Source organism: Ovis canadensis, chromosome 25 (assembly GCF_042477335.2).
Source record: "Ovis canadensis isolate MfBH-ARS-UI-01 breed Bighorn chromosome 25, ARS-UI_OviCan_v2, whole genome shotgun sequence".
In the NCBI taxonomy this organism is placed as follows: Eukaryota; Metazoa; Chordata; class Mammalia; order Artiodactyla; family Bovidae; genus Ovis; species Ovis canadensis.
Genome location: NC_091269.1, coordinates 45001553 through 45028631, shown reverse-complemented (window position 1 = coordinate 45028631; position 27079 = coordinate 45001553). Strand labels below are relative to the sequence as shown.

Here is a 27079-nt window from a genome sequence, read left to right as displayed (position 1 = left end):
TGTGCCAGCTCATGAGTCTGGTTCCAGCTATCACCAGACGGCTGGAAAGGGACCTTGATGGCCCCTTGGAACCTCCTGGAACAGGCAGGCTGGAGAGGGGGTGCCACAACCCGCCTCCACCCTGCTGGTCAAAGCTTCCTTCAAATTCTCCCAGACAGCAGAAGCAGAGTGAGAAGAGGGTTGCAGGGAGGTGCCTGGGGAGATCAGAGCTGGGAAAACAGCCCTCCACCCCTCCTCCTCCACTCCGAGCAGGTGTGCAAAACACAGCCAGACCAGCCGCCTCCCTGCCTCCCACGCCGCCCACAAGGCTGGCTGCTCACACGTTCCTCAAAGCCACACCACCCCCAGGAGCTCAGGCTTCTGAAGCAGGAGAGCCAGTCCTATCCTCTCTTTCTGTTTTACAGAAGGAGAAATGGAAGGGAATCTGCTAGGGAAGGGCAGATCCTGGATTCCTGGGCATAAGAGAAGGCCCACCTGCTCCAGCCCACCTGGTCTAGAGGCTGGGGTGTCCCAGCTGGCCCCACCTTGGTGTAGGGGAAGAGAGGTGTCCACAGGGGATTCTCATCCCTGACTCCTTTCTCTGCAAGGACCCTCTCTGGGCCACGTCCCTTCTCCAGGAGCCCCCAGACCATAGTACTCCCTGGCTGGGCTGGCCCACCCACATTTTCCATCCCAGATCCTTTTAATCTGGATTCCTGGGAACCCGGAGGAGCCATGGGGGCACCTGCCTGGGGCTGTGAGAGGGAGGCAGGACCCCACCCCAAACCAGACCTCAGGCCTCCTTGGCTTTACTGATTCAGCATCTGTTTAAGATTTCAGAAACACGGGACCACGGCTCAGACCTCATCTGACCCTGGAGAAGTGTAGAAGCTGAGGGCTTGTTAGAATTTAGTCTAAGATGGAATCATTAGCAGCAAAGGGTTCCTATTCAGTCTCTCTCTCTGATTCTCTCTCTCTTACACACGTACACACACACAGGCTGCTGGCCAGAATCACAAGCACGCCCACACCCACACTCAAGAAAAGCATTTTCTATTTTTGTGTGTTGTTTTTTCATTTTCTTTTTTTTTTTTCTTAAAAAGAACTTATCCAAATATCTGGATAATAAATCATTTGCGTTTCCTAAGAAACTGGGTTTTCCTTTCCCTTGTGGTTTTGGTGTTCTTCTTTTTTTTTTTTTGAGCCTTACTAGTGGTTGGAAGCTTTCTTTCTTTCCTCTTCCTTTTCACGTATGGACAGGAGAAAGCAGTTTCTCTGAATTGTACTTGACTCTTCAAAGAGGAAAACGGTGTGAACAGAGAGGGAGGAGGGAGAATCAATAACCGAGGAAGAGAATAAAGAACACAATTAAAACAGCTGCCCCGAGAGTTCCGGGTCTGAGGGCGGGAGGGCCACCAACTTGCTCCCCTAGCTGCCTCCAGAGGGCCTGGCCCCTCCCGCTTCCTGCACAGAGGTCTGAGGTCAGGAGAGACAGCATGGGGTGGAGAAGGACCGCCGAGTCCTCCCAACAACGAAGTCCATGGATCTCCTAAGGCTGGTTGTGGTCTGCAGGTGGGGCAAGGTAGGGGAGGAGGAGGAGGGGCGATTCTGGCTGTGAGCTCGGGGGCAGAGAAGGCCCAGCTGCCCCCCAGGAGGCTGCCCTGGGCCTGCCTGTGCCCGCCTCCCGCTGGTGCCTCCCAGCCTGCAGGTGCAGGCCAGCTCAGCACTCCCCATCGGTGGCCATAGCCACCAGCATCTCGCTCTTGCCCATCTCCTCCAAGGCACTCGCCAGGCTGTTGAGGTCCCCATCGTCCTGCTGCAGAGCTTCCCAGAGGTCCAGGATCACACCCGTGGGGCTTGCTTTGGTGGCAAAGTAGTTCAGGTACCTGACGGAGGGAAGGAGAAGGACCCTGGGCTCCCCAGATGCTCAGCCCTTCCCAGGGGCCGCGGGTTGAGGGGCCCCTGGAGGACCTCCCCAGAGCACCGGGACTGTGGGTCTGGACCCCCACAGTCCTGGGTCTGAGTCCCAGCCCCTCTGCTTGCAGGCTGTACGGCCCCAGGCTATACACTGCTCCTCTTTGAGCCCCACTGAGGATAACTATTGCCATTATATTTGTCCAGAATTTTAAGCTCTCCAGAAGAGTTCTGACACCTCGATGGATTCTGCCACCCAGCAAGCATTTCCAGAACACCTGATGTTCTGGGCACAGGGCTGCTGCTGCTGATCACACCTGGCTGGTATCCTGGCTTGACCTCATTCTCACGGGCTGGCACTCTGAGCATGATGCTCTTCAAGGAACCATTATCAGGCTGGTTACCCCATGCAGACACCGGGAGAGGGGCAGCTGTGGTCCCAGCCTGGCAGACCATCTTCACACTCACCGGTCCATGGAGAGCTTCTGTGCCAACAGCCGCCAGTCGTTGCCACGTGAGTTGGGGGCATCCAGGCTGTTGCATATCTTCTGGCGGATGGACAGGGGGATCTTGAAGGCGTAGGGTCCCAGTTGGGTGGTGGCCACACTGCTGGGGGCAGAGCAGAGGGCATCTAGGGAGCCAGCGGGCGTCTGGAAGGACAGGAAGCAAGGGTGAGATGGGGAGAGGGCTCCCTGTGTGCAATGCCACTGGGCATCTGTCCCTCCAGCCTCCCTGCCCAGGGACTGTGAGCTCGGGGAGTCTCCGGCACCTCTCTGTGCTCTGGGTGGGCTCCAGCTGCTCAAAGCCCTCGTCGCCTGGAAGGTGAGCTCTCCAGGACTGGGGCGGGACACCCTTCCGCAGCCTCAAGGCACATGCTAATGCACGGCGGGCCAGTGCTGATGCGGTCTCGTGATTACAAAGTCACGAGGGCCTCAGCCACAGTCTCATCCACATGGACCCACTTTTACACAAGCAAAAATGAAGTCTAGAAAGGGGAAGTGACTATGGTCACACGGTGAGTCAGTGACAGGGCCGACGGCTTCCAGCACTCTCTCCATTGCACGGCAGGGAGTGCCCAGCACTGTCCCCCGGGGTGCCTCAGGTTTTATAAGCCTCAGTCTGGGTTATAGTGCTGGAGAACTGCAATCTGGGTTATCATGGAGATACAAGAGCCACGATCTCTGCCCGCCATTAAATCTTTTCTCATCTCCCAGGTGGGAATCCTTGTATCTGTCTCCCTGGTGGTTGTGAAGATGTGGTGAGATTTGGTGCAGGTCAGGCCCAGGCTTGCACTCAGTAAGTCACAGCTGTTGGCCAAGAGTGAGCACGTCCCAGCTCAGACATGGGGGGTGAGGGCACAGTTCTGTGGGAGGTGGCTCTTCCCCCAGATGAGGGGGAGCCTCGGGTCTGCACCCTGTAGCGCCCATCCCCATGAGGTGTCTGCACTCTGGCCCTCACCTCTGCCAGCGTGGTATGAAGCTGGAATATCTGGCCCTCCCCCTCCACCTGCCGCACGCAGATCTTGCAGGTGAGCTCCGTGGAGGCCAGGCTGTGCCTCTCCAGCGTGAAGGTGCAGTGCAGGGCCTTCTGGCTGCCACTCCAAATGTGATAGAAGGGGATCTCCTGGGGGAGGCAGGCAGGGTTAAGGAGGTGAGGCCAGCTGGCCCTGCCCTCAGGGAACGGAGGCATGGGCAGGGGAGGCGGCCAGCCTCAGGGAAGGCTAGGACCTTCCCATCCAGGTAGGCAGAGGAAGAAGAGCTGAGCAAGGGCCCTCCAACTGAGAAAGAGAGTATACGGGCAAGAAGGCACGAGTCTGAATATATGACTGTGTGTGTGTGTGTGTACTTCTGTGTGTGTGAGACTGTGGGACTGGGAAGCCTTGTGGACTCGATAGCTTCACACAGATGGGTATGGGCAGAGGAGTGCGACCATCAGAGATTAGTCTGGACAATCTGGCAGGCATGAATGCTCTTAGAGATGGTAAGACCTCTTTACAGATGATGCATACAGACAGTGTGCGTGGCAGTGTATGACTGGGGTACCGGGGGAGAAAGCGGGAGACACAAGGGTGGGTGTGGGGACCAGGGCTGCAGGTCAGAGAGGGAAGGTGGGAGGAGGGATTGGTCTTCTCTGGGCAGCCCCTCCCCAGCTCCACCTCTCCCCCTCCTTAGGCCCAGCCCTCACCTGGTACTTGGCCAGCAGCTTGCTCCTCCAGTGGGCATGGGGGATGTCGTGGAGGGAGAGGCGCAGGTTATGGTAACTGTCCTTAAACAGCAAGGGTTTTGGCTCCTCCACTAGGTAGCCACCCAGCGTCCGTTCCAGCTCCAGAACCTCCTGTGGGCCAGGGAGCAATGAGAAAGGGGAGCCCATCACATTGGGCCAACAGGCTCTTTCTTGCTGCAGGTTTGAGACTTGGGGACACATGTGGGCAGAGGGAACCAGGCTGTAACATTGAGAGCAGGGTCCATCCAAGGCACAGGACTGGACATTTGGTAAGTACTCAAAGAAAACTTACTGTGTGGGTGGATACATGGGTGGATAGACAGAAAAATGGATTAATGAATGGACAGATAGTGGGACAAGAGGATGGATGGATGGATTTATAGATGACCAAATAGACACATGGATGGCTCAATAGACAGGTTGACAAATAGATGGGTGGATAGATACAGACAGACAAAATGATGTGTAGATGAAAATACAAACGGATGGGTGTGTAAACAGAAGAAGGAAGAAAAGATAAATGGATTGGTGAGTGATGGCTGGATGGATGGACAGAGACTGAATAAACGAAGAATGACATCAAACCAACATGTGGCAACTTCCCTCTTGATCTCCATTCCATTCTCTGACCATAACTGGATGTTAGCCAGTGCCCTAGTACCAAGAGATCCAGGCTGCAAGAACATTTCCCCAGAGCCTCTAACCCATTACGGGCCTCCTGGAATTTCAGGTCAGCCTGGTCTCAGGAGGAGACTCTCTCCCATGAGGCCTTTTCACCTGTGTTGCATCAGTCAGCAACTTGGAGTCTGAGACAAGTCACATGAGACCGGGAAGCAAAGGAGCTAGAAGAGCCCACAGCCCTTGGGTGGAGGAAGCCACAGGAGCCCTTCCCTGGAACCACAGGAACGGAGGAGGCTTCACAGAGCCGGGAGACGGAAAGATGGAAAAAGAAAAGGGGTTTAAACAGGGCCAAGGGTCTGTGCTCTCCCACTGTGGCAGGATGAGACTAAGGTCCTGGGAACCGCTGGGAGGGTGAGCAGAGAATGGACGGGGTCTTAGAGGCTAGGGAGACAGGGAAGTACTAACACCTGCTGTTATCGGGTTGCAGGTGCTGAAATCCTCTCTGCCTGCCCTGAGCCCCTCCTCACCTGCCATGGCCCCCCTCACTTAGGGGCACTATCCACTGTTCTGCACACACTAGGAGCTTGGCTGTCAGTCCTGACCCTTCCTCACCTCCCCTTACTCTCTCCATTGGTCACTGCTTCTGTCCATTCTACTAACTAAACAGAGTTCAGCCCCCTTGCCTGCCTGTTGTCCAGGGTCCAGCGGAAGGCCTGGCTGCAGCCTCCCAGTCTTTTGTCTATCCACCCCCACAATGTAGCTTTCAAGAGAGCACCTGTGAATAAGTGTCCACCAGGTTTCTGCCCTGACCCACTGGATGGCTTCCAAGTTCCTTGGCATGACCCCAAGGCTGTTGGGAGGCCGAGCCCTGCCATCTCTTGAGCCCCGGCTCTCATACCCCAGCACGCTTTGGCACACAGGACACCACACCTGCCTCTGCTTAAACTGTTCTGTCTGCCGGAATGCCCTTCTCCCTTCTCTGCCTGGAGTTCCCACCTGTCCTTGCGAGCTTAGGGCCAAGGTCAGCTCTGAGAAGGCTGTTGGGCAGACCCCCTCCCCAACAACCAAGCCCCGCCAGCCCGCATCCCCAGGCTGATGCTCCCGCAGCCCTGCATCAGTGATGCTCAGGTCTGGCTCCACCTCTAGCCCGCAGCTTGGTGAGGGCTGAACTGTGCCCGACTCATCTCTGTATCACGAGGGTCTGATGCCATTTCAATGTTTGAGGAATGAAGGAATGACTGGATGAGGCTGAGGCTGGCAGAGGGTGCCTGGCAGGTGCCATGATCCTGGGGAGGGAGTACTGGAAGGTACCATGCAGTGGGCTGGCTGTGGGCGAGGCACCTGCAGTGTGTGGGCCTGCGCGGGCGTCCATGGTCTGGCCTTACCTTCAGCGCTACAGGCATGTCCTCCAGGCAGTAGACTCTGAGGCTGTACTCCAGGGAGGTGCAGAGGGCCGGGGCAAAGATGGCCAGCTGGAGCCGCTTGACTGCCGAGCGGGAGTAAGACTCACCCGTGAACACGTAGGTGCCCAGCTGGTCCAGCAGGATGTGGCAGGACCTGGCCTCCAGCTGGCAGTAGCAGGGAGTATTCAGGGTCTCCTCATCCAGGGTCACCACTTCCTGTAGGGTCACAGAGGGTGGGGGTGAAGTGGTCGGGCTCCCTCCAGCCAAGGCCCTGGAAGGGGTCCATCCAGGTTGGGCCAGGATGAAAGGGGCTTTCAGATCCCAAGGCCCCCCAGCCTTGCCTCCTCACCTCCCAGTGGCCCTGATGGGCCTGGGTCTTGAGCTGGAAAATCCAGTTGCCAGCACTGACTTCTGCACAGTGGGGCACTGTGAGGATGACGGGGCGGCACAGCAGGAGGCCCGTGGGCCCGCAGGTCACTGCAGGGCTCAATACTGTCTGGGTCCCTTCTGAAAGCGGGCTGGGGTGGGGTGGAGGGTGAGAGGGAGGAAGTGAGGAAGCGGGGCTGGGCTCCCCCCTGCCCTGGCTGCTGGGGTGAGAGAAGGCAGTTCTGTATCCCTGGGGCTCCCAGAGTTAAGGAAAAATGGCACAGGCCTTGAAATCGTTTCTAGATTTTTGCTATTACATTGCAACATTCTCATAGCCAAACCTTTGCTCCTATTTTCAAAGATTCTGCACTCTGCAGATGCTGTGGATAGGTACTGCTAAAGAGCCCTCTGGAAAACTGGTACCCATCCACACTCCCACCAACGTGCCATGGGAGGGCCGTGTTCCCACACTCTTGCCAGCATGAAGGTACTATGACATTTGAAAATATCTTTGCAAATTCACAAGCAGGGAAACTTCCAGTGCCTCATAGCTCTTTCTTTTACTATTTCTCTGATTTCAAATTAAGTTGAACATTTTTCCATAACCTACTGGCCACTGTGTGTATGTGTGCATGCATCTGTATGTATAACACTGTGTGTGTGAATCACTCGTTCATACCCTGTGCCCATTTTTGTACTGAGATGTTCAGTTTTTCTTACTGGTCTCCCAAACCTCTTCATACAGTTAGGATATTAGCTCTTTGTCATACTGTAGCCAGCTGGTCATCTGGCTTTCAGTTTTATGATTTGTTGAGCTGGTTTTGCATGACTTAAATGGGAACAAACATCGAGCAATGTCTTCCTTGGAGAACTATCTCTGGTCTTGGCACTGGGTTTAGAAGGGGATATACTTGAGCCCAAGGTGGGCAAGCAGCAGGGAGACAGGCTAAGCAGGGGGCAGCCAGGCTGGGGCTGCGTCTCTCTACTCACAGGGTGTTTTCTGCCTTGTTGATGAGGAGGTACATCTCATAGAACTTGCCCTGGGGGATGGCTCCATTGGGCACCAGCAGGCTGACCCCTAGTGGGAGAGAGAGGTCAGTATGGAGGGGCTAGAAGGAGTCCAGGACCTTAGCACAGGGGATGAGGGGTTGGCCTCCAGCTCGGAATAGAGAGAGAAAGACATCTTCTGAGATCCTGGTGGTTACCAGCAAGGCATGGGGAGAGTGGCTGGGTGCCAGGAAAGGCCCCTGGCCTTTCACTGACCACAGTGGGGCTGTCCAGAGGGACCGCACAGGGGAGGCATTGCAGTGGGATATAGAGATAGGCCAGAGTCCTGGAGGCCGAAGGGGTGGTTCCAGCCCCAGCCTAGCTCAGGGTATGACACGGGGAAACTGTCAACTGCTGGCTATGCAACCTGAGCTGGGCAGCCCTGTCTTTTTAACAGCACCCTGTGGTTTCTTGACTACATGGCAGTATTCTTTCCCACTTACTCGATAGTGAAATTGAGGTTTATCGAGATTGCCTCCCCTAGCGAGGCAGAGGCAGGCCTGGACCTCAGGTCTTCATTTATCATCACTTTATCCCCTTGGGCCTCACTTCTCATGTCTGTGAAATGGGACCAGGAAGTCCTATTTTTGGCTGGGTGAATGTTGGACTGTCTAGAGGGAAACATGCCGAGGCCAGGCTGACGGGCCAGCAGAGCGGGGACTCACCTGTGCCAGGGATGCTGAGCCTCCCGCCCAGGCAGCCAAAGGTGCTGCTGACACTGCTCCCCGGGTCACGGGGCAGACCCAGGAGCTGCTGGGAGCCGAGGCTGGCACTGCGCAGGTGCAGGAACTGGGTGTCCCGGGAAAAGTCACCAGGGTACGTGCCGGGTGGCAGGACTCCCAGCAGGTCGGCCCCGTCTGCCAGGCCTGGCCCAGAGCCGGTGGTGCCGGAGCTGTAGACCTTGATCTTGAGGTTGGGCAGCGGGTCCAGCAGCGGCGAGTTGGTCATGGGGATCTTGTCGGCTGAGTCCTGCAGGGCGTACTTTGGCCCACGGTAGATGCTGGCGCTGGCAGTGAGGTCAGGAGGCACGGATGGGTGCAGGAGCTGTGGGTTGTCTGCAGGGCGGGGCCGCAGTCAGACTCAGCCTGAGGTGCCTCCCTGGCCCCATCCCACCCTCTGCTACTGTTGGGGGCCCTTCTTTCACAAAATCCCACCCAGATTCCAGCTCTGAAAGGTTCCACTGCCAACTGAGGCAGGAAGCTTAGGGACTTGCCCCCTGAGTTATTTTTTCTCTTTCCTGCATCGCTCTCATCCATACTTGTCCAGTGATCTTTATTTAAAAAAACTCATGTACACCTGTGGCGGATTCATGTCAGTGTATGGCAAAACCAATACAGTATTGTCAAAAAATAAAATTTAAATAAAAAAATAAAATAAAAAAAACTCTAGAGAAACCTCAGGAGGGAGTCAGGCGCCTCTGCTCTGGTCTGGCTCACCTGGCTGCCAAGCCCCCTGGGGACCCTGCCCGCACCCACCACCCCAGGTGTTCCCAGGTCCTCACTGGGCCTTGCAGTCTTGAAGTTGACTGGGTGGAAGCCGCCGGTGAGGGCGGCAGATGAGTCAGTGATGTCGGTGTCAAAGTCCCGGCAGTTGCGGCGGTACACCACCACCGCCACCACTATGAGGACAGCCACCACCACGAAGATGGACACCACGAGGCCTGCATACAGCGCCATGTCCCCCGAGGTCTCCAGGACTGTGGGGACAGGAGGGCTGAGTGAGGGGCAGGGGGCAGAGACCCAGGCCTTGGGGGAGCCAGAGATTCCCTTGGTCCCCGGGGAGAGGCAGGGCCTGGGACAGACTGGCGCTATCCTAGGTTTAAATCTGAGCCCTGCCAGACAGGCTGGTGACCTCAGGCAAGCCTTGAACCTCTCTGAGCATCAGTCTCTATAAGTGTACCGGTCTAAATGCCCCTGCCCCCATGCTCTGCTTCCTTCCCAGTGTAGTAAGGAGAGGCACAGGCACTCTTGGAGTGGATACTCCCAAGAGTGAAGTCACTGCTCTCTGATCAGGAGGTGACAGGGCCTGTGGCTCAACATCAGGGGGCCACAGAGTGAGAGTAAACCCAGGGCCTCACTTGCAGCCTGCAGCAACCTCCGTAGGACCCAAGGTCCTGGTTCCCAGAAATCTCTACAAGTAGCCACTCTGAGCTCACTTCCATTCTGGGCCGAGGACGGGACGGGGAAGGGAAGCAGGAGGAGAATGAGATGCATGGTGATGGATGGAGAGGAGGGAAGGGAAGGGAGAGCTGGAAGGGAAGGAAGGGGCTCAGGGAGGCAACCCCAGGTTATACTCCCCAACCCAGACAGGCTGCTAGGCTGGAGGACACCCCGCTCTGGACGGTGGGCAGGGCAGGCTGCTGCACAGCTAGAATCAGCTCCACACAGCCAGGCAGAGAGGTGTTCTGTCCAACAGAACTTTCTAGGATGATGGCGTATCCCATGTCTACGCTGTTTCCCATGACAGCTGCCAGCCACGTGCGGTTATTAAACAACTAAAATGCGGCTGGCTTGGCTGAGGAAAAGAGTTTTTAGACATATTTATTTTCAGCTAAGATAAATAGAATTTTCAAGCCACACACGTCTAGCGGCTACTACACTGGACAGCGCAGCAGAGCCAAGACAGCTGCCCCCACCCTGCCCCATTTCCTCTGGGAGCTCTGGGAAGCCCCTGTCTACCCTCCCCCAATCCCCAGGGCCCTCAGAGAGGGAGGCCGGCTTTCCTGCCTGAACTGGGGGGAGGCCTGAGCTTCAGCAAGGTGGGGCAGGGCCCTCAGCCCTGAGGTTTGGCTGATTCCACCACCTATTGGACCTCCATCTCTCCTCATTCTTGGGCTCCCTGGGAGAGCTGCCAGAGAAGGTCCCCAGGGCTGGGCTCCCATTTTTCTGGGGGCTCTGCCTCATCACATCATCGCTATCATGGGGGTGGTCACTTGCCTGGTGATTTACAATATCTAATCAGTCACCCGTCTGCCCCCGCTGTGAGCTGCATTCAGGGCCTCACTACCGATTTTATAATTCTGGAATTATTTGGAAATTGTGGCTTAATTACTGCAGGCCAATCTGCCCAAGCTGCAGCACAGCCCCTGGGGGCTGACGCAGGGCAGCGGGTGTCCCAGGGACCTAGGAGGTGTCCGTCGGCTGCTGGAGGGAGCGGTGAGAGGCACTGGGAGGGGTAAGTGTGGGCCTGCCTGCCAGCCCCACCCCGGCAGAGGAGAACCGAGGGGTGGGGCTAGGAGCAGCTCTGGCCAAATATTTAGGTTCCAATCGTAACTGGATCCTCGGGTAAGTCCCTTCTCTCTGAGACTCAGTTTCCTCTCCTATAACAAGAGGGCAAGACAGTGCCTGGGGGCCCTCCTTTCAGCCGAGGGTCTGCCCGTCTGACGGTGATGGAGACCATGCCACATGCAGTGCTGGGCGCTGGGAGCCCCACAGAGCTTGTAGGGGGCACCCTCAACTCTCCCTGCCCCTTGCCCTGCCCTGCACTCCACCCCTTGAACAAGTCAGCCAAGGAAAATCCGGGGTCCCCCCAGAGGAAAGAGGACAGCCATGAAATGGGACTTACGGTGGCTTTTGGGGTCACTTAGAGTTTTCTTATCTGTCGAGGGAAATAAAGGGAAAGAAAGACAATGACACAGATGACAGGGAGAGGGTGGCAGAGAGGGTGATGGGGAGATGCGTGGGCGAGATGACAGCCGGGCAGGGCCCAAGGGACTGCTTCAGTGCAGGCCAGGCGGTGGGGGCTGCGTGGGGGGCTTATCTGGCTCCAGAGCCGCCACCCCGGGCCCCGCCCTCTGGAGACTCACTCTGCACGCACAGCCCATCAGTGCAGTTCTTGGAGTCGAGCAGTGTCCCGCTGCAGTCGCGGCCTCCGTTCTGGGGTGGGGGCGCCATGCACTCGCGGCTGCGCCAGTGCGCACACTCGGTGCTACAGGCTGACCACTTGCTCCACTCTGTCCACCCGCCGTCGACTGTGGGGACACAGCATGTGGTCCATGGGCACATGGGCACGCACAGGCGCCTGCACACACGGCCACCTGTGAACAACAGCAGTGCACACACACACACAGCACAGAAGGCAGGGCCGGGCGCGAGTGCGGTGCCACCCGGCTTGCAGCCTTACCTGGGCACACGGTGGTGCAGGCAGTCTTCTGGAAGGCCTGGCCCTCGCAGAAGGCGCCTCCGTTGAGTGGGGCAGGGTTGGTGCAGGTCCGCGTGCGCTTCTGCCAGCCGCGGCCACAGCGGTTAGAGCAGGGCGACCACTCTGCCCAGCTGGACCAGCCACCATTCACTGCGAGGGTAGTAGGTGTCACCCAGCTGGCCTGGCTCTTCACCCTGTGGGGCCCCCAGGCCCCATCCCACAGCCCTGAGGAGGCCCCTCTACTGAAGACTGGCCTTCTGGAGTTGGACCCTTCTGCCATCAAGGCTGGGGACTCAGACACCAGCGGGCAGACCTGGGTTGCACTCAGGACCAGAGGGGAACCAGTGACTCCCTGCCTTTCTGTACAATGGCAAGTAGAGGTCCAGAGAGGGCTGGCATCCAAGGTCTCCCTTTGAGGAATGGGGGGTGTCTGTAACTTGAACGCAGTACAGGGTTCTATCTACAACACTCATCTCAGCCATGGCTCCACCCTCCCACTCAAGGGGACAGCAAGGAATTACTGAGGGGCCCAAGCAGCAGTCCCGAACTCTGCGCTTGGGGATAGGGATCCCAAGTGGGCCCTGCCTCAGCCCTGACTCCCAGAGAACTGGGTCTTCTTCAGGGATAAGCAAAGGGCTTGAGAAGGGGCGAGTGATCCTGGCTGGGGGCTCAGGAGTGCCTGGCCTCACCAATAAATTTGCTGTGTGAGCTTGGAGAAGCTACCTCTCCTCTCTTGGGCCTCCTCCTCCCCACCTGTTCACCAGGGTCCTGCTGGCTTTTGAGTAGAACAGGGTCAGGTGGGCTATATAGCCCCCGGTTCCCGCCCACCTCCACCACGCGCCCTCTCCCCAGCGCCCACTCTGGGCCACACCGTAGACAATGACGGTGGCCGTGGTGCTGCGGCGCTTTGCCACGATGTTCTTGGCCACGCAGGTGTAGTTGGCCGTGTCCGACAGGCGGGCCTGGCGGATAATGAGGTTGTGGTCGATGGTGAGCAGGAAGTTGGTGTCCTGGGTGGGGTCGATGACGTCCTCATTCTTGAGCCATTCCACCTGCAAGGGAGGGGCTGGGGGTGTGAGGGCCAGTGCCTGATCCCTGCACCCCGGAGAGTGGGCCCTCCCTGCAGGGGGTAGGTGGGGAAGGCTGAACTAAATAGGCCAGTAGTTCTATCCCTGTCCAACCTTGGTGGTGACCCAGGAAGCAGGGCCTCTACAGGCCAGGCACTGTGCGGGACACTGCAGAACACAGTGGTTAAGAAGACCACCCACCAGCTGGCGGCCTTGGGAAGGGACTTCCGCTCAGCCTGTTTCATCAGCTATAAGTTGATATTCAGTAGCACTATCCAAAGGGCTATTGTGAGGATGAAATGAACCCATATATAGAAGTGTGGAGCACATGCCTGGCTCACAGTAAGTACTAAATAAATGCGTGTCTTCATCATTAACTCTGTAAACCGACTCCCTTAGTCGCAGTAAGAGGCCTGGCAGGTGATTAGAACCAGGGTCCCCATTTTAGCAGCTCTGGGTGCGCAAATCCCAGCTCCACCACTCACTAGCTGGGTGACCCTGGTTGACCGCTTCGCCCGTCCCAGTGCTGTGCTCCCAGCCGTAAGATGGGATGACGTGGGTTGCTATGAGGACCACTGTGCCAGGTGCTGGGCACATGTGGGAGCCCCACGAGGGTACCTGTCATGAAGGGAGTCTGAGTTCATTTCCAGATGGTGGCCTGGGCTGGGGGGAGTGATTAGAGCCAAGATTCTGCTGTCTGATTCGGAGCTGGAAGCCCAGGGGTCCATCTTCCCCAACCCTGTGCTACTAAGGTCCCCGGCAGCAAAGCTGTTTCCCCACGCCCTACTCTGACTCCAGGACCACCGGTGCAGGCAGTGGGAGAGAGGGAGCAGGTCTGGAATACAAGCAGGGCAGTGAGGGGACAGGTGGGCATCACCCAGGGATGCACGTGTCACCAGAAGGTGTAATGAACTCAGACACGCGCGTCGTGAGACTCTTTGGTGTCCATAAAGCTGGGTTCTTGGCTTCTGGGAGATGGTGTGTGCAGCCACTTCCCTTGCAGGAGACCGAGCCTGGGGGTCAGCCCAAGGCGTCCTGGGGGTTCCTTCCCCAGTTCTGCCCCATCCATGAGGTTAGATTATGCCTGTGGAGGGCCCAGCTGGGATCTGGGATGTGCCGAGTTCTAAAGAGATGGCAGTTCTTTCCTCTGTAAAATGGGAGGGCTCTGGGAGGCTGAGTTTCCGTGGCTGGCGGTAAACGCCACACCTGGGTGGCCTCTGCCATGCCCAGTATTTCCCACGCCCTCACTCACCTCAGCCACAGGCACACCCTCTGGTGGGCGGCACTGCAGGAGAACTTCATGGTCCAGGGGCACTTCCTTGCCCAGAGGCTCCTGATCAAAGTTCTTGCGCAGGTCTGGGAGAAGGGAAAGGGTTCCAAGGCACCGTCAGGCCAGGGCAGGGGGGAGGCCAGTCAGGCAGAGCTGGATCCTGAAGTGCCCCCTTCTAGCCACGAGGTGGCAGTACACACCAAGGAAATTTCACCAGGACTCCCGACTTTTACCAGGGGAATCTCTTCTCCAAGATAGGGGCCTTACCAGGTAGACTGAGGGGAACCAAGTTCCCGCCCTAACTCTGGGATCCTCTGCACATGATGACTAGGGAAGCTGATGGCTTTGTTATATAAATAAGTAGGCAAAAAAAGGTCATTAGAAATTCTGGCCAAAGGTGGCACAGGCTCTGGGTCTTGGAGCCTTCCTCTGAGCTGGTGGCCCCCGGGCCCTCATGTCTGTGTGTAGAACTCTCCCTCCAGGATCCACGGGGAAAGGGGAGAGGGCCCAAGGGAACAGGGTTGGGGCGTCTGGGCAGCGTACATGCGATGCGGACGTAGGCCCGGCGACTCTTGGTGGTGCCCGCAGAGCTCCAGGCTACACACTGGCACCAGTAGTCCTCCAGCCCGAACAGCTCCTCTACCTGCTGCCGCGACACCTCAATCTGCACCTCTCGCACCTGCAGGCCTGGGAGGAGGAGAGAGGTGTGGTGGGTGGGGGCAGGCCTGGGAGGAGGAGAGAGACGCGGGGGGCGGGGGCAGGTCTGAGGGCAGGAGACAGGATGTGGGACCATGACATCTCACTCCCCACCCTCCAGCCCTGGGGGCTCCTCTCCCACTGCCTCCTGTTTCCCTTTTTCTCGTCTCTTCTGCTTCGAGCCTGGCCCAAGCCACCACCACAGCTCACCTGGAAACTCAATAATGGCTAACCCAAGCCCTCTGCCCTCATCAGTCCACTTGCCATCCTGCAGACAGCGCGTGCTCTCTGAAAGGTCCAAGTGGCATGCCGCTCCCCTGCTACGTCCCTGCCATCCCATTGTAAAGACTGAGACCCTCCATGCGGCCTCCAGGCCCTGTACGATCTATCCACTGCAGCCTCATTGGGCGTCTTTGAGGCCCTCATGCTCCCCCAGCCTCCCTAGTCACATAGCCTTTGCTCATCCAGTCCCTTGCCTGGGACTCTTCCTCTGTCCTTTCTGTGTCCAGTGAACTCCCAGTGAGCATCTGCTTCGGGCTAGGTCTCACTTTGGAGGGAAGCCCCTCAATGCTGGCCCACCCCCACCAGCTCTCAGAGAACCACTCAGCACTCCCATGGGTGCACTGGACACTGGTCTCTGCAGTTACCATTCCCCACCCAGCCCGACTCCCTCATGGCGCTGCCATGGTCTGAAACTATACTATGTATTGCCATGTCCAGGTATTAACTGCAACTCCTGCAGGAGAATGAGGTGGGGCTTTGCCCTGTTCACTGCTGTGGCCCAGGGTCTGGGACAGTCAGCGAGCTCAACCAATATGAGGTAAGCGTGTGGTCTCTGGTCACTGCTCAGGAGACTGCAGGGCTGAAGCTAAGAGGAGGCCCCTTTTCCTGGGAACCCTCCAACCTCTCAAAGGCTCCTTGTTGGGGCCCAAGGGGTTCCCTGGATAACTGGATCCATCAGCACACACAAAAGGAATCATTTACTCTTTTGCCATCGCTCCCTCAATGACAAAATGCTCTACGTTCAAGTAAGGGATGAAGCCTCCTGGATGAGGGTGTCCATCTGAAGCTCCTCCCAAAGCTTGTGAAAGAACTGAGACTGCCTCCTCCAGGAAGCCCTCCCTGACTGCCCTGTCTCTCCTCCTTGACATCAGGTATCTCAGTTCATCCTCTCCTGGTTGCACGTGGGTTCTGATAAGCCCCTCGAGGGCAGGAATGTTGAGTGTACACCTTGTGGAACTATGGCATGCTGGTTAGGTGGAGGACTGGATGGGTTCTTGACAGGTTTGAAGCCTAGCCCCACCCTCACTCCCCATCTGTGTGACCTTAGCTAAGTTATGGATACTTAGCCTCTCTGAACCTTGGTTCCCTCATCAGAGTAAAACACTCAAGGTAAATTCTAAATGAGTCATGGCAATTACAGCACCCAGACCAGGCTGGACACACATCTACTCTGGCAGCCCATATGGATCTCATTCAATTCTAGGGAGAAATTGAAACGCAGAGATGGTAGGTGGCAGGCCCAAAGTCCCACAGCAAGTTGCCAACAAAGCTGAGATCAGCTACTAGGCATCTTGCCCCAGTTAGAGCTCTGCCTGGTAATAAATGACACCTCTCTGGACCTCTCCCAATGAAATCATTGCCTTAACTCTCCTGCATCCTGAGGGAGGGGGGCCCTTATACTGGGAGCTGAGGCAGTAAGGAATCCCCTCCTGATGGCAGGGGATCTAAATTGGGGGTGGGGGCTGGGAGTTTGCTAGCAGGGAGCACCAGGAGGGGAGAGGCTTCTTGCAGAAGGTTTTCCGGGGGGTCAGGGGGAGCGGTGCCTGGTCCACAGGCAGCCGCTGCTGCCTAGAGTGCTTGCTCCCAAGAGATGCTGCGTGGTCTGGGGTAGGAGAGTGGGGCCCCGCCCTTTACTTACCAGGCTGGGAGCCTGGAGGAATGGCCTCTCTCAAGGGGGCCATCCATCCAGAAGGTTTCAGGAGCACCCAAGAATTGGACAGACAAACCACCACCCAGTAGGGCTGGACACCTTGGCAGTGGTCACCAGCAGGAAGACAGGAGGCCAGGGGCCTTCAGTCTTCTGGACTTGGGCCCCAGATGAGGTGTCCCCCAGCACGACAGGCAGTGCCTGACCTGACACCCAGGGTTGGGCTGCCTGCCTCGATCTGGCATGAGCTACTGGGTGGGCTTGCCCTGCCTCTCTTGGCCCCCTCTGTCATCCTCTGTGTTTCCAGGGCTTCAGAGAGGGCCAGGGAGGGCCAGGGGTGGGAGCAGGAGGAACCAGCCGCAGTGCTGCCAAGGGTGTGGCCTGCTGGACCATTGTCCATTCTTTGTAGCTAATGGGGACAACGGTGCCTTGATTTCTAGGATGGGCAGGGCTTGTGTGCCTGGTAGCAGAGGACTAAGAGCCACCCTGTTGCCAGTAGTCACAGGGTCTGTGAGGGGCCTTCAGGGCCAGAGGGGGTCAGGGGGACAGAGAAGGAACAACAAGTTTCCAGAGGAAAGAGGCAAACAAAAACCCAGAAGGAAGATGGAGGAAATGGGCACTTATTAAGCACCTGCCGAGTCCTGGCAGTGTGCTCAATGCTGTGTAGGCACCACCTTGCTCCGTCCTCACTAGGGCCTTCTGTTAATATCCCAGTTTATAAGGAGAGGAACCGAGGCATAGAGAGGTTGAATGACTTCCTCAGGGTCACACAGCCAGAGCATGGAGGCAGCTGGGATACAGGTTATTTTTTCCTTTTAAAAATTCTTCTTTTAAGATTTTGGGTGAGAACGGGATTCCAAATCTAACTTTTTAAATTCTTGAGATTCTTTAAAAAATTTTGGTGAAATATACATAAACCTACAACTTACCATTTTAACCAATTTTTAGGATATAGTGTTGAGTGGCATGAAGTACCTTCTGGGGTATGATTTTAAACCTGAATGGTTCTGAAATCTGTCAGCTTTTCATAGAAAAATAGAAGTTGAAGAAGGAGAGAGAATGAAAGAGAGTATGTCAGGGGAGAGACACTAGAATGAAAAAGAGAGACACACAAAGAAAGAGAGACATAAAGAAAAAAGACAATGTATACAATAAAGAATCTACAGTATAGCTCAGGGAACTCTACTCAATGTTCTGTGGTGACCTAAATGGGAAGGAAATCCAAAAAAGAGGGGATATATGTATACATGTAACTATCCACTTTGCTATACAGCAGAAACTAACACGGCATTATAAAGCAACTATACTCCACTAAAAGTTAGTTAAAAGAAAAAAGGAGAAAAGGCAGACACAAAAAGGAGACAGGGATGAGAAGGGAGAGGCAGAGAGACAGCAGGAAGGAGGGAAGGGATGAATAAGGAGGAGAAAGAAAAGATCAGGGAAGAGAGGTTAAAAATGAAATCAAAGACAAGGCAGGCTCTGGGGTGAAGGAACCACCTGGAGGCTGGGGTTGGCTGGCATTGCATAAAGCTGGCCACCCACAGGCAACCAGAGTGGACGGCCCGCCTTGCTGGCCTGAGTCTGGGAAAGGCTTTCCACCCCCAAGGGTCCTGTACTGTAAACAGGGGCTGGGCTCATGAGATGAGAGGAGCCTGGGGCTCTGCCTCCTGCCCGGAGTGGGGGGTTGCCCAGGGAGCCGCACACACCTCACTCTTCCTCCTCGTTTCCCACGCTTCTGTAGCCCTCCTTTCCTGCAGGACTCGGGTGACATCCTAGCACCACCTCTATGGTTATTTACGTAGTATTATTAAGCTGGGTTTTTTAAAAATTTGTTTATTGAAGGATAATTGCTTTACAGAATTTTGTTCTTTTCTGTTGAACCTCACATGAATCAGCCATAGGTATACGCATATCTCCTCTCTTTTGAAGCTCCCTCCCATCTCCCGTCCCATCCCACCCCTCTAGGTTGATACACAGCCCCTGTTTGAGTTTGCTGAGCCATACAGCAAATTCCCGTGGCCATCTGTTTTACATATGGTAATGTAAATTTCCATGTTACTCTTTCCATACATCTCACCCTCTCCTCCCCTCTTTCCAATTCCATGAGTCTGTTCTCTATGTCTGTTTCTCCACTGCTGCCCTGTAAATAAATTCTTCAGTACCATGTTTCTAGATTCCATTTATATGCATTAGAATACGATATTTATCTTTCTCTTTCTGACTCACTTCACTCTATATAATAGGTTCTAGGTTCATCCACCTCATCAGAACTGACTCAAATGTGTTCCTTTGTATGACTGAGTAATATTCCATTGTGTATATATACCACAACTTCTTTATCCATTCATCTGTCGACGGACATCTAGGTTGTTCCCATGTTCTGGCTATTGTAAATAGTGCTGCAATGAACAATGGGATACATGTGTTTTTTTTCAATTTTGGTTTCCTCAGGTACATGCCTAGGAGTGGGATTGCTGGGTCATATGGTGGTTTTGTTCCTAGTTTTTTAAGGAATCTCCATACCGTCTTCCATAATGACTGTATCAATCTACATTCCCACCAACAGTGCAAGAGCATTCCCTTTTCTCCACACCCTCTCCAGCATTTATTGTTTGTAGACTTTTTGATGATGGCCATTCTGACCAGTGTGAGGTGATATCTGATTGTAGTTTTGATTTGCATTTCTCTAATAATGAGGGATGTTGAGCATCTTTTCATGTGTTTGTTAGCCATCTGTATGTCTTCTTTGGAGAAACGTCTGTTTAGGTCTTTTCCCCACTTTTTGATCGGGTTGTTTTGAATGGGGCAATATACAATTGCCCCATTGTATATTCTTGCCTCCTTTGTCGAAAATAAGGTACCCATAGGTGCATGGGTTCATTTCTGGGCTTTCTATCTTGTTCTATTTGTCTGTATTTCTGTTTTTTGCCAGGACCATACTGTCTTGATGACTGTAGTTTTGTCCATTTCCTCACTGAGTTGTACAAGCTGCTTGTATATTTTGGAAATTAATCCTTTGTCAGCTGTTTCATTTGCTATTATTTTCTCCTATTCTGAGGGTTGTCTTTTCACCTTGCCTATATTTCCTTTGCTGTGCAAAAGCTTTTAAGTTTAATCAGGTCCCGCTTGTTTACTTTTGTTTTTATTTCCGTTACTCTAGGAGGTGGGTCATAGAGGCTCTTGCTTTATGTCATCGAGTGTTCTGCCTATGTTTCCCTCTAAGAGTTTTATAGTTCCTGGTCTTCCATTTAGGTCTTTAATCCATTTTGAGTTTACCTTTGTGTATGGTGTTAGGAAGGGTTCTAATTTTGTTCTTTTACATGTAGCTGTCCCGTTTTTCAGCACCATTTATTGACGAGGCTGTCTTTGCCCCATTGTATATTCTTGCCTCCTTTGTCGAAAATAAGGTACCCATAGGTGCGTGGGTTCATTTCTGGGCTTTCTATCTTGTTCCATTGGTCTATATTTCTGTTTTTGCGACGTACTGTCTTGATGACTGTAGTTTTGCCTGTTTCCCCTTCATTTATTTGGACGTCTCTGTTTCTAGTTTGTTCCTTTATTTATGTAGTATTTCTCTGCCTTTTCATCATTCTTTTTAAGTTATTGTATTTGAGGTCTCCTTTTCCCGGGCTTCAAGGTTGAATTCTTTCTTCCTTTTGGTTTCTGCTCTCCTAAGGTTGGTCCAGTGGTTTGTGTAAGCTTAGGGTGAGATTTGTGCTGAGTTTTTGTTTGTTTTTCCTCTGATGGGCAAGGCTGAGTGAGGTGGTGATCCTGTCTGCTGATGGTTGGCTTTGCATTTTTGTTTTGTTTGTGGTTTAGCATCCTGGCATCCTGCACAGGGTGCTCCGGGTGGTTGGGTGATGCCTGGTCTTGTATTCAAGTGGTTTCCTTTGTGTGAGTTCTCACTATTTGATACTCCCTAGGGTTAGTTCCGGAGAAGGTGATGGCACCCCACTCCAGGACTCTTGCCTGGAAAACCCCATGGATGGAGGGGCCTGGTGGGCTGCAGTCCATGGGGTCGCTAAGGATCGGACACAACTGAACGACTTCCCTTTCACTTTTCACTTTCATGCATTGGAGAAGGACATGGCAACCCACTCCAGTGTTCTTGCCTGGAGAATCCCTGGGACGGGGGAGCCTGGTGGGCTTCCGTCTATGGGGTCGCACAGAGTCAGACACGACTGAAGCGACTTAGCAGCAGCGGCAGCAGCAGCAGGGTGAGTTCTCTGGCGTCTAGGGTCTTGGGGTCAGTGCTCCCACTCCAAAGGCTCAGGGCTTGATCTCCTTCTTAATACTCTCTTCTCCTCCTCTTTCACTTCCTGCTACCCTTATCCAAGAACACCTGCACCACTGCACTTGCCGGGCCTCTCTGCGCCTAAGCTGGTTTGCTTTCTTTAAAAAAAACCTAAACCAATTAATTTCTATGAATGAAGTGTTGCATCAGTATCGTGAACAGAAAGCAGTATCACTTCTCACAAACCCAGAGGACCTGGTCGAGAATTCTGGTTGGGGCTGGGGGCAGGGCTGTGAGACAGGACCGGCTCCTCTCTCTCAACAGGGAGCAGAGCAGGTGCTGGGGAGAGGGGGGAAAAACCCTAGTGCCGGACTGGACCTGCTCTCTGATGCAAGCAGAGGCTGGAAGGGAACTGGAGCAGGGAGCAAGCACTCAGCAAGCGATGTGGTGCTGTTTCAGCTGGTCACCCAAAGTCAGACACTGATCCAGGGTGAACCCGAGGGGAACCCGAGGCCCTGGGGGGACCGTGGCTGTGTGAGGGCTCACACGGAGCCAGTGTGGAGCCAGGCCCAGAGCCCTCTGGGCTTGGAGTGGCCGGGGGGTGCCGGCGGGGGGTGGGGGAGGGTGGCGCAGGCTCACCGGTGGCCTCGTCCAGGCCCTCTCGGGTGACGTGGCCACTCTGGCTGACCCACTCGCCGTTGCACTTAAAGTAGATCTGTGTGGCAGGGAAGGCGCGGCAGCCCAGCTCCACGGGCTTGTTCTTCACGATGTAGGCGTCCTGCGGCTCCTGCAGGAAGTGGGGCAGCGTCTCTGCTGGTGCCGATGGGAAGGAGTCGGGGAGCTCTTCCCTGCCCGAGTCAGTGCCTGCGGAGAGTGGAGGGCTCTGTGAGGCCACAGGTGGGAGGTCCCAGGTCCCTTCCATCCCCTGGGGGCTGCGACAGAGGGAGGAGCTGGGGGGAGACAGAGGGGTGGGTAGCTGGAGGAGGCCTGCCAGGATGCCCGCTGTGACCTAGGCAAGGCCTGGCACTTCTGGGGCCTCAGTTTCCCCACTGTGCCCTGCTTTTAGGATTGTGTATTTTGGAGCCAGTCCCAGCTCTATGATGCTATGTGAGTCTATTTCTTTACAGATGGAGGAGGCAGGGGAGCCCAGGGAGGTGAGGCAATCCATCAGGGCAAGGACACCCCTCTCCGGTCCTCTCCAGGATCCCCTGCACTGGCCTTCCAGGGTCTTCCTCCAGTTTCCCGCGGTGATGCCACAGCATGTGAAAAGCTGGAAACGGGCGTGAGGCTGGAGCGCAAACCCAGCCAGCTCTGCCCCGAGGCCACAGCTGCCCTTTGCAGCCCCAGCCAGGCAGGCTGATGGACATGGGAAGATGAGCCAAGTCCCGCAGGGGTGAGGGGAGGGGTGAGGGGAGGTGGCAGCGCCAGGCTGGGCTCCCCAGTGCTTGTTCCCAGAGTGCCTCCTCTTCCCGGAAGTCCAAGGCAGGCAGCAACGTGGAGGGGCAGACCACGTTCCTTGCAGCCTCCCCCCCACCCCCTCCCCTCCTCTGGTCTGTGGCTCTGATCCACCCGCTTCAGCCAAATCCACACCCTTGGCCTATGGATGAGGACACGGGGAGGCTGGGAAGTCACTGAGGCTGTGCCGGCAGCCATCTCCTCCCCCAAAGGGGCCAAATGGAAACCCTGGCCCTGCCCGTGTCCCTGGAAAGAACAGCACCTCGGGAGGTGAGACAAACAGGAAGGGAGAGGGGCCTGGCCACCACCAGCGTAGGGAGGGAGGAAAACCAGGCTGGGCCAGGCGACTAGTTTACAATCCACTTAGGAAAATTGACTTTCCAGTGCCAAGCGCCAAACAATCAGTTGGCTGGGGACAAGCAGTGGGGGGCTTGTCCTCCTCTGCTAACTGCTCCCGAGGAAACAGCAAATTAAGCTGCAAGGGTGCGTGTCTGCCCAGCCCCTTGCCAGCCTTCTGCACGCCTGTCCCTATCCCAGCGCTGCATCCCTCAAGTGCAGCTGGGGTCCCAGGAGGCCAAGGGTGGGACACACTCTAGGGAGTCCCCTTGTGGGTAGAGCTGCCAAAGGGACACCTAGCTCTTTAAGAGCAGAATGAACAACATGTGCCCGCCATGTCTAAGCCGTCATCTCCTGGGGGACCATGAGCTCCTGCTAAGATGTGGGCTCTGAGAAAACGCACAGGTTGTCACTGGCTCTCAGCTCTGGGGCCTGGGTGGGGTGTGTGTGCACGGCCTGGGGGAGTGAAGGCGAAGTCAGCAAGGAGGAGGAGGAATCCAGCTCCATCTGGCATGTACGGGACACAAGGAGAGCCCGTACTCTGTCTCATTACTCCGACCTTATTCCTCTGTCTCTGAAGTGAACGGACAAATGAACACACTTCCTCTCTCTGGGCTCTTTTGAGGATCAGGTGAGATAAATGAGCATGAGTGCCTAGGAGAAGAGGTCTAGCACCATAGGTACAAATTGCTGCATCAAAATAGCAACGAATGCTTCCCTGGAATTAGCTGCTATGTTTTTAGTTACACAGTTACTTACCGAATTCTTGCAACAACTTTGTAAGGTATGATATATTGGTCCCCAGTTTATTGATGGGGGAAGCTGAGGTTCAGAGCAGTTAAGCAACCTGCCCAAGGTCACACAGCTAGTGAGAGGCAGAGCTAAGGTCTGAACCCAGGAAATCAGATTTCAGTGTTTGGGATGCTGCCTGTCCCAAACAGGACTCCACACTGCCTATCCCTGGAGTAGCTTCATAACACTGTGAGTGTCCCCGTACCTGAGAATCCTAATAGACCCTGACACTGGCCAGGTGTCTACAATTATGGGACTCTCTCACAAAAAGACTGGGCTTCTCCAGTGGCTCAGCGGTAAAGAATCCACCTACAATGCAGGAGACACAAGTTTGATGTCCGGGTCAGGAAGATCCCCTGGAGGAGGGCATGGCAACCCACTCCAGTATTCTCGCCTGGAGAAACCCACGGACAGAGGAGCCTTGTGGGTGACAGTCCATAAGGTTGCACAGAGTCGGATGCAACTGGGCATGCACACATGTACACCAAAGGGCTAGCAAGGCCAGGACTTGTTTTTCTTGTTTCAAAGTTGGGGAAGTTGAAGTCCATCCAAACTAATGCACGGTCACCTGGTTAGTGGGCATCTAAGCTGCGGATTCCGAAGGCCAGGCCAGGACTCCCCCACACTTGCTTCCCTCTGCCAGACAGGGAGACACCTTCTCTGCAGGTAAACTGGCAGTCTAGGGTCTAGGAGTGTGGGCAGTTGATGGTGAGATGACACAGTGCCCAGGGAACTGGACACTGTGGCCTGACAGCTGCTCACTGTGGCCCTCCCGCCAGGCCAGGCAGTTTTAGGGAGAGCAGGGTGGAGCCAAGAGAACTCCACACCCACCTCCTGCCACAGCATCCTGCATCAGTCTTGGGACCGAGGAGTGTTGGGCTCAGGCTTCAGACCCAGACACCCCTTGGTCTCAACCAGTCCTTACTGGCCTCAGGAGTGTCATCTGTGAAACGGGGGGAATGGGCCTCCCTCTGGGGATGGTGGCCACAAGGGCAGCTCATGGGTGCAGTTACAGACTTGCCCTGCCTCCTAACCATGCAGCCGCCAGGTGACAGAGCCCTGGCTTTACGTGGCACTGCGGGGTGCGTTTATGACTTTGTCTTATAACCCTAATGCAGCTCATTTGTAAAGCAGGTGCAGACTCGACTGAGGAAAGTAAACATGAGAGATCTATTAGGGCAGCAGGCCTGAGTCTGGTGGCCCCAGGGCCCCTGCCCTGCCTACCCCACCCCTCCTTTCAACCCTGGCTCAAAGACTCTGCTCTAGTCTCGGCTGGAGGATGCCTGGGTTTTCTCGTCACGGCCTCCCCGTCATTCAGGGCAGTGCCAGTGGCTCTTGACGCAGCTGCTGCCCACTCGTCAAGGTCCCTAGCTCCAGGCGTCCCAGAAGACAAAGAAGAAGAACCAAGGGCGACCTGAGGTTCCTATCCCCAGGGCCCCATCAGCAGACTAGGCGCTGGCTGGCACACAGCAGGTGCTCAGTGAACACAAATGAAAGGGGTGTGTGTGTTGGGGGGCGGTGCTGCCAGCCCCGGGTAGCGGTTGAGTTGGGCCCCAGTCCTGACCGGTGGACACATCACCCCCTCTAAGGGCTTGCTGGCCCTTAGCGGCTGAGGAAGGCTCCTCAGGGATCCTTGGGAGGGCTACCTGAGCCTGCCCTCTCCAGCTTAAGAGGGGAAAGAAGAATAAAGCCTTGGAGCTCCTGGGCGCTTCCTCTACCAGAGGCTTTTAGAAGGTATTTTCAATGAACTCACTGAGCCCCTCAACAATCCTAGACCAAACTTCCCAAACTTTTTTGGTCTTCAGTGTTTTGGTCATTTTTACCCAGTAATTTTACCCCAAAGCCAAAAGAAATTCCTAATGGTTCTGTTTATTAAGTAGTTAAATCCAACCAGCTTACGTGCCTGTGTGAGGGTGTGATCTCCTAATAACTCAGTAGCATTGGCAGGCGGATTCTTTACCACTAGTGCCACCTGGGAAGCCTATTAGAATAAACAATACTCATAAATTAAAAGAAAAAATAATATTAGTATTCCATTTCTAAATGGCCACACTGACTTATAATGAGGATGTATGTGTGCCTGTTGAACATGGCATAATACTTCAAATCTTAGAATCATAACAGACACTGCTACCTCATAATTTGCCTTGGGGTACTCCCAAATGCCAAAATTCCCAGCTTTGCAAAGGCATGGTGCCATGTAAAGGAAAGAAGTGTGATGTGATGCTAAAATTGTAAGCTATCTTGAGCTAGTAGTCGTTGCAGTATCTGGCAGCTGTCCAGTATCGCTGTGTTTCTTTGAAGATTCAAAATAGCCCATAGTACCCCTGTGAATTTGCTATACCACCCTAAGGTGCCTAAGCACACAATTTGAGAACCATAACCCTCTGGTAACAACATCTCTATCAGATAGGTACTATTATTATCCCCATACTACAGATGAGGAAACTGAGACCAAGAGAGTTTATAAGTAACCGGCACAGGGCTGTAAAACTATATAGCAGAGTTGGGAAGCACATTCAGACAGCTGGATGCCTGAATCTGACTTCTACACTGGGAACTGGCATTTATGTCCACTGTTTGGGGGATGTTGCAAACAGTTCACCTAGGTGAGCATTATCTTCCCGTGTTACAGATGAAGACACGGGGCATCAAAGGACTTGCCTGAGTCACCTGGTCAGTGGGAGGAAGCCACTTCTGCAGGCTCAGAGCTGCAGCCCTTGGTCACCATCTCCCTGGCTTCTCTACCGCTCTCCCCACTGCCCCATCTTCACAGGGGAGAATAAAATACCTTTAAGAGAAGGTCCCTGAGGAGGAGGCTTTGCCACTGCCAGGCCAGATCTGGATTTCCTCCTGGTGGGAAAATGACTCACATAAAGTGTAGTTTTCCAGTAGCAGAATGCATTTGAACCTATAGTTGCAAAAATGCAACCTGCCTTTACAGCTGCATCCACAAATGGCCCAGCTAATTTGCCAACTAAGGTCCGTCTAGTCAGGGCTATGGTTTTTCCAGTGGTCATGTATGGATGTGAGAGTTGGACTGTGAAGAAGGCTGAGCACCGAAGAATTGATGCTTTTGAACTGTGGTGTTGGAGAAGACTCTTGAGAGTCCCTTGGACTGCAAGGAGATCCAACCAGTCCCTTCTGAAGGAGATCAACCCTGGGATTTCTTTGGAGAGAATGATGGTAAAGCTGAAACTCCAGTACTTTGGCCACCTCATGTGAACAGTTGACTCATTGGAAAAAGACTCTGATGCTGGGAGGGATTGGGGGCAGGAGGGGAAGGGGACGACAGAGGATGAGATGGCTGGATGGCATCACTGACTCGATGGACGTGAGTCTGAGTGAACTCCGGGAGTTGGTGATGGACAGGGAGGCCTGGCGTGCTGCGATTCATGGGGTCGCAAACAGTTGGACACAACTGATCGACTAAACTGAACTGAATCCAAAACGAAGGTATGAAAGAGGAAGCATCCTTACACAGATGTGACCAAAGACAGTCAAACACAGGAAAAGAAAAACCACTGAAGTCAGGAGCCCTGCGTTTGCAGCCTAGCTGGGGACTGGCACTGCCATGTGGCTTTCCTCTCAGGCCTCAGGAACCCC

At 54.7% G+C, this 27079-nt stretch overlaps 1 protein-coding gene across 2 annotated transcripts in view; it reads right to left on the bottom strand.

Moving 5' to 3' along the window:
* Positions 1–1028: 1028 nt before the first annotated feature.
* UNC5B (unc-5 netrin receptor B) overlaps positions 1029–27079 on the bottom strand; it is an 88172-nt gene continuing 62121 nt past the window's right edge. The window contains exons 2-17 of one of the 2 annotated variants that reach the window (XM_069571997.1): positions 21530–21754; positions 14574–14717; positions 14013–14116; positions 12565–12745; positions 11676–11843; positions 11359–11523; positions 11118–11150; positions 9055–9249; positions 8219–8608; positions 7497–7584; positions 6490–6658; positions 6123–6356; positions 4078–4227; positions 3352–3516; positions 2362–2543; positions 1029–1865 (exon numbers count right to left, since the gene is read on the bottom strand). In XM_069571997.1, coding sequence (XP_069428098.1) covers positions 1700–1865; positions 2362–2543; positions 3352–3516; positions 4078–4227; positions 6123–6356; positions 6490–6658; positions 7497–7584; positions 8219–8608; positions 9055–9249; positions 11118–11150; positions 11359–11523; positions 11676–11843; positions 12565–12745; positions 14013–14116; positions 14574–14717; positions 21530–21754 — 2759 coding nt within the window. In that variant the 3' untranslated portion in view covers positions 1029–1699. The remainder of the gene's footprint in view (positions 1866–2361; positions 2544–3351; positions 3517–4077; positions 4228–6122; positions 6357–6489; positions 6659–7496; positions 7585–8218; positions 8609–9054; positions 9250–11117; positions 11151–11358; positions 11524–11675; positions 11844–12564; positions 12746–14012; positions 14117–14573; positions 14718–21529; positions 21755–27079) is intronic. The other variant, XM_069571998.1, reaches the window with a different exon arrangement.